Source organism: Priapulus caudatus, unplaced genomic scaffold, assembly GCF_000485595.1.
Source record: "Priapulus caudatus unplaced genomic scaffold, Priapulus_caudatus-5.0.1 Scaffold349, whole genome shotgun sequence".
NCBI classification, from domain to species: Eukaryota; Metazoa; Priapulida; class Priapulimorpha; order Priapulimorphida; family Priapulidae; genus Priapulus; species Priapulus caudatus.
Genome location: NW_014577410.1, coordinates 31,024 through 37,764, shown reverse-complemented (window position 1 = coordinate 37,764; position 6,741 = coordinate 31,024). Strand labels below are relative to the sequence as shown.

Genomic DNA, 6,741 nt, shown 5'->3' with positions numbered 1-6,741 from the left:
AGAGAGAGAGAGAGAGAGAGAGAGAGAGAGAGAGAGAGAGAGAGAGAGAGAGAGAGAGAGATAGACAGATAATGAGATATATAAATAGATAGGCAGAGATATATATAGATAGACAGATCATATATAGATAGATAGACAGACAGCTAGATGGATAGTGCATGAGCAAGCTCTGGAAAGAAGTGAACTATTGGGATGTAGGAAGAGGAAACAGGTATATGTGTGTGCGCGTGCATCCGTGCGAGAGAGATAGACAAGGCGAGAGAGAAAGAAGTAAAATATCACAGTGACAAAATTAACAATAGCCGAATAACCTCAATCTTGCGCCTACATATCTATAAGACTAATCAACCTTTTCGAACTTCTTTTGATTCCAGCTGTCATCATAACCCTGGTATGTACCTGGAAAATCTGTGCTGTGAACCTGTAACCAATACATAAAATTAAAACACGTTCACACCCCAATTATAGACAGTTACACAGACATCACATAGTGAACCTATAGGCATTTTTCCAAAGGTAGAAATGTAGTCACACATTTATTTGTAGACTGCGAATTCATTCATAGTTCAAGTGCATGCAACGATGCACTCTGAGCAGTGTAATGTATAACGCTAATAAAATGACTGTGATTAAATCCATCGTGTACTAATATTACGAAAATACTTCCAACAAGAGTCTGTATACATTTTTGTTTTACGAATTATGTAAACCCTGGCAGTAGTATAGTACCTCATTTTTTAATATTTGTAATTTTGCATATTTTTTACGAAGTGATTATTTCCCCGGCAAGCCGGACAACTAAGCCAAGAAATCAAACTAGCTTCTCCGGCAAAAAGCAGACTATGCCGCCAAACTCCATGCTGGATAAACAAGCGCCCATTTCATTATTTCTCCGGCATCGTAGTTCCATGCTTTGCCGCTGTGCTCCGACAGCGCTCCTTCAGAGATGCGAAGATGTGATCAGAAGATATCACTTCGGAAAAAATTCCCGCCTAACAAATGCCTAATCACAGCGCCATGCTACCACGTGGCAAACTGCTCACAGTGTAAGTTCTCTCTGCCAGGTGCGCTGGGTAGACCACGTGGCCGTCTTCCCGCCTAATACAGCGGACCGGGACACTTCGGTCTGCTGGAGAATTTAACTACGATTTTCGCTGTCTACGGCAAATCCGGAGAAGCAGTGCTGAAAACGTACACTTGTTTCTCCAATGACGGAGATCTAACAAGAAAATTTGTTCTTAATTCTCCGGCGGCCGGAGAACTAACGATGGTTTTCACCGCTGCTTCTCCAGCTGCCGGAGAAATGATATCAGCCTATTTTTTATGTTTTAAAGACACTAGGTGTCACTAGTGTACTAACATTGACGGTCCAAACGACATACAAACTGGAGATTTTAACCCGTATTTAGCAAAGACCTAGATTGTACAGACCCTTATTGTAGTATGAAATTATTTGAGCTAATGAATATATTTCTGCGTTAACCACTTCTCGGGGACGTCGCATACATACAACTGAAAAACAGAGTTAAAGTTGGAAACTTTGGCGTGATCACGGATGCACCATCGTTGTCACGTCCAGTTTGCAGTACACTAATACACGTTGACACTTGCTGCGTGCGTATATTTGACACGCATATGTTACTTAGTGTTCTCTAGACTATTATACATGCTTACATCTTTCACGTCGTGTTCTTCTAAGCTCACACGTGTTCTTATCTTCTCCATTGCTTGCTCCATTGCTCCGCTGGATTTACATACAGCGTGAATCAACCGCAACCAATCATACCAGGTTAATGTACGCGATAAAATACGTTATTACGAATCGGAAGATTAATCCGAAGTTATTACAAGTTGAACAAAATAATATGTATCTTATTTAATAATCAGGAATAATAGTTTAAACGTAAAAAATATAATATATTAGCATCAATTTGTAAAGATAAGTTTACTTGCGCGTTGTGTTTTATCAGTTTGTTACTCCTGTTGTCGCAGTAGCCATTTTTCCAGCAGTGGGAGTTTCTTTGCCTATATCTGATGTGCTAATAATAATATCTAGTTGTTATATGTTGTTGCCTATCTACATGCATCTACACATAGTCAAGTAGGGGTTCGCAGAAGTATAGGAAAGTTGAGAAGATGGTACATTCAGATTTGCCTTATTTTACGAACCGTTTACGTTTAATTATCATCAGTTTGCTTCAACGGCGGGTTAACTGTTGCTCATAGGGTCTATGTCCCCCAGGGTACTGCCGGAACGTACCCTGGGTACGGTCCGGTATACCGGAACGTACCCTGGTCACTATTTGATATGGTTAGGGTTAGGGTTTGGGTTAGGGAGTAGGCGTAGGTGACTCCCTAGACTCGTTAGTGGAGTAGGCGAGGTACGGTCCGGCATATTAGATAGTACCAGGGTACGTTCCGGCAGTACCCACAGGCACCTATATCTAACACGATCCCCAATGCGAGGCACCGAAGGTGTGAGAAGGTAGGACACACAATTTCACGAATGTCGATATCAATGAAAGTTTTTGATTCTCAATAAAAATATGCACATCCCGCGTATTTCTACTTTGTTGTACTAACCTCCCTGTATATGTTTGCACTGTCGATGATATTTGACAGCGTTAGGAGAGTAAAATTCCGTCGCCAAGTAAAAAATTAACAGTTCGCCACACGTTCAATGGCGGTCATGGCGTGGCCAAGTCATGGCAATGCCGCCACCTGATAGGACAAAATTCTAAACACAAGTCGCCGCCATTTTTCTAACGTGTGGGAACTGTTAATTTTTAACAAATATGGAATATATGCTATATACGCTGTAAAACATGATTGACAGTTCAACGCAAAGACGCCGAGACAACAATACAAACTAAGAAGCGTGTATGCACATGTATTTTAATTGAAACATTCACATTTTTTATCTAAAAAAGGTCCGATTTGATAAAGTCGTGAATTGTGTGTCCTACCTTCTGCACACCTTCGGTGGCTCGCATTGGGGGATCGTGTTAGATATAGGTGCCTGTGGCAGTACCCCGGTGGACATAGACCCTCTCAGCTTAACTGTTAGTGTTAGGCGTTACGATTGCTGAGTTAATTAATTGGCCGTGCTACGCGCCGTTCGCGGACGAGGAGCCGCTAGGCTACGCGTTCGGACATCCATCTCACAACAGTGAGCTTGCGACACGTACACGCATGATGCGAATGGGACGCTCTGGCTGATTGCCATGTGTGTGTGTGAGAGAGAGAGAGAGAGGGAATGGGTATGTGTGTGTGTATGCGTGAGAGAGAGAGCCTCAGAGAGGTGTGTGTGAGAGAGAGAGAGCGAGAGAGAGCTGCGGCGGTGTGTGGTGTGAGAGAGCGAGAGAGGACGGATGAAAAGGATAGACACAGCAGGCAGAGGCGTCCCATTGCGGCAATCATGCGTGTACACGAGTCGCGTGATCACTGTGTGAGTGGATGTCCGGACGCATACCCTGGAGGCTAGGCAACCGGTTCCGGACGCGTAGCCAGTGCGTAATTAATTCGCTGAGGCTACGGGTACGGCAGCCGTATCTCGAGTCTCGAGGGACGGGCAGTCCATTCGCTTTCATACTTAACGAGACAAAGATGGCGCGGGTGCCCGGATTTCGAATATAACGCCTTGGGAAATAAATTCAACGATATAGTGTTAGATGAGCCTTGAACCCTAACCCAACCTAACGCCAAAAGGGGCTTCAACGAACGAGCAGCTGCCAAACTTCGCAGCCACTGCGTAATTAATTAGACCTACATCAGTAACTGTCCACAGTCGTTGTCACTTGCTGACCGAAGTCCGTAATGACGGATTGTGATTAAAGCGGGGGTTATTTTCTTGAAGTTGCAGTCCACGATAAATAATCGTAATTCGGACTTGGAAGACTTACAAGTGCGTTCAAATGATCGAAAATTTATTATCTAAATCTAAATCGCGACGCCCTGCTGTACTGACTGTAGTTTTCGACGGATGAGTGTGTTTGTGGGTCCCACTAAACAGGCGGGAATGTGCATGAATGTGGCATCTATAACTGCCGTAATGTATCAAAATGTGGCAAAACGGGTTTAAACGTGTTAAATCTGTCGAAACCTCTCGGAGTTCATAAATGTGCACTGCTATATATATATATGTTCAAGAGCAGATAAAGAAGGAGAGCGTACAAGGGTAAAATGCTGAAACCATGCTGCAGTATTAGTGGAATTAATAAACTTTTCCCATTTTATTTTGACGATCCTTTGCAGTATTATTGATTAGCTGTCTTAACCTTGTTCATATAAAACAAACCGGCATGTCCCCTACGATGCCCCTACGCTGAGATAATGAGGCGGTGAAAAATCTGGTATTTTCCGCCGAAACCGACTCGAGATCAGTGTGAACTGCGTCGCTCTCCCACGAAGTGTTATAACTTCGGGAAACCTCGGCGTGTCCCGATGACGTCTGTTATTGATTGCCATAGTGATGACCCCACACCTGTGCCCACCTCACGCCCCACCTCACGCTGGATGTATAGTAAACTCTGGTAGTATTACGTGAGTCAGCGCCACTATGCGCTACACAGCGGCGACCGGAAGCAACACACTGGAAACACTTCGAGAGACAGTCGCAGTTCACACTGATCTCGAGTCTGGTTTCGGCGAAAAATACCAGATTTTCACCGCTGCATTATCTCAGCGTAGGGCATCGTAGGGACATGCGGTTGTTGTTATATGAACAAGGTAAGACAGGCTAATCAATAATACTGCAAAGGATCGTGCAAAATAAAACGGGAAAAAGTTTATTAATTCGACTAATACTGCAGCATGGTTTCAGCATTTTACCCTTGTACGCTCTCCTTCTTTATCTGCTCTTGATATGTTACATATATATACTACATATTGCTATCCGTAATGTGTGTAGTATATTATTTTCAACATAAAACGTGATCGTGCGCATAATTGCTTTATATTCATGATTGATACATTGTGGCCGTTATAGAATGCACATTTCACCACATTCTGCACATTCTGCTCATTTAGTAGTGCCACGTACATCAAGAGTACATAATAGAGAAGAGTATGACACCGTTACAGCGTTTTTGCATAGTTTTCACTTGTAAATATTCCTAATCATAATGTAAATAAATATATAAAACTTTTACCTTGTTTTCATCTATGATCTCCGCTTAATCATATGACACCACCAAATTTACCTGAAAATCGTATGTGTTCTTCAAAAACGTTCTTGAATACAACACGGTTTTCACACAGTTTTCCAAATGTTCGCAGTAATTTGGCGCAAGTTTTATTATGGGATTAGTGTTTTATTGTCTATGACGGAACGCTGGGGGCTGTTGGGGATTATTAGGCATCGAATTGTATTCAGGCATGTAGGGTTCTCAGCGATGCTAAAAATAAATATGTGCTAACGGCGAGCTAGCAGCTGATTTTAGCTGTGTTTCCATCGTGTTCCTGATGATAAGGAAGCGAAACAAGTGCTGCTACTGTGCTTACCTAATATCCACAACACCCCCCAGCATCCCGTAGTTACAACCTGGTGCTGCTGCCGCATATCAACATGCGCCGAATACATGCGCTCATTTGGGAAAACTGTGAAACCGTGTCATATTCAAAGAACTTATTGGAAGAACACATACGATTTTCAGTAAATTGGTGGTGTCATATGATTTTAAGGAAGAATCATAGACGATATTTATTCACATATTGATAGAATATTTACAAGTTGAAAACTATGCAAAACGGTGTCATACTCTTCTCTATTATGTACTCTTGACATACATACGTCGTCACCATAACCCTGGATTGTTGGTAAAAGCCGCCAGACCCACGTACGCGATTCCACTCGTGCACTGATCAGTCATTACCTGCTTAATTCGTTGCAGATCCGCTTCATCCTGATTCAGAACCGAGCAGGGAAGACTCGTCTTGCCAAATGGTACATGAACTTTGACGATGACGAAAAGCAGAAATTGATAGAGGAGGTGCACGCGTGTGTCACTGTCAGAGATGCCAAGCACACCAATTTTGTCGAGGTACAAATATATTGCTTTTCACACAAAACTGGCATCATGATATATATCTTGCTAAAGGTACTTGCGCATATTACCACCACTTGGTAAAGAGTAACCACGAAAACCACTTTGTTTGTTACGTGTGTCTACGTGTTGATTGGTTTGCATTTCTGTTCTAGTTCCGAAACTTCAAGATCGTGTATCGGCGATATGCGGGTCTGTATTTCTGCATCTGTGTTGATGTAGGAGATAACAACTTGGCCTACCTAGAAGCAATTCACAACTTCGTAGAGGTGCTGAATGAATACTTCCACAACGTCTGTGAACTCGACTTAGTCTTTAACTTCTACAAGGTATTGTGTAATCTATAACAAATTACTTGATCGATAGTTTTATCATTGGATATATCCTAGGCGGTAATAAATTCACTGTGTATTGTGATTGTTGTTACCTACGATAACATGTAAAACCAAGCCAAATTCAATGTGTTACTATCACGCAAAAGTTTAAAAATGAATGGGTTCGCAATCTGTTTAACATCCATCCCAGTGTTTAAACCATGATACTACATTTGTAGTTGCTGTTATACGTGTATTATCAAGAGCTAATAATACCTAGAGTGTACAACGGAAAAACGGGAAAATAGTGCTATTTCATGACAACATTATTCTACTTTGCCTGCGAGTCTATAATAATTTCATGGTATTGCATTAAGCAGAAT

At 42.1% G+C, this 6,741-nt stretch overlaps 2 protein-coding genes across 2 annotated transcripts in view; one reads left to right on the top strand and one right to left on the bottom strand.

The window, feature by feature from the left end:
- Nucleotides 1–1,783, bottom strand: part of LOC106809370 (DNA-directed RNA polymerases I and III subunit RPAC1-like) — a 5,624-nt gene extending 3,841 nt beyond the window's left edge. Inside the window, exons 1-2 of the mRNA XM_014812435.1 lie at nucleotides 1,675–1,783; nucleotides 350–421 (exon numbers count right to left, since the gene is read on the bottom strand). Coding sequence (XP_014667921.1) covers nucleotides 350–421; nucleotides 1,675–1,737 — 135 coding nt within the window. The 5' untranslated portion in view covers nucleotides 1,738–1,783. The remainder of the gene's footprint in view (nucleotides 1–349; nucleotides 422–1,674) is intronic.
- A 210-nt stretch (nucleotides 1,784–1,993) lies between these two features.
- The window catches only part of LOC106809371 (AP-2 complex subunit sigma), a 13,125-nt gene continuing 8,377 nt past the window's right edge, over nucleotides 1,994–6,741 (top strand). The window contains exons 1-3 of the mRNA XM_014812436.1: nucleotides 1,994–2,139; nucleotides 5,892–6,041; nucleotides 6,200–6,373. Of these exons, the coding sequence (XP_014667922.1) occupies nucleotides 2,137–2,139; nucleotides 5,892–6,041; nucleotides 6,200–6,373 (327 nt within the window). The 5' untranslated portion in view covers nucleotides 1,994–2,136. The remainder of the gene's footprint in view (nucleotides 2,140–5,891; nucleotides 6,042–6,199; nucleotides 6,374–6,741) is intronic.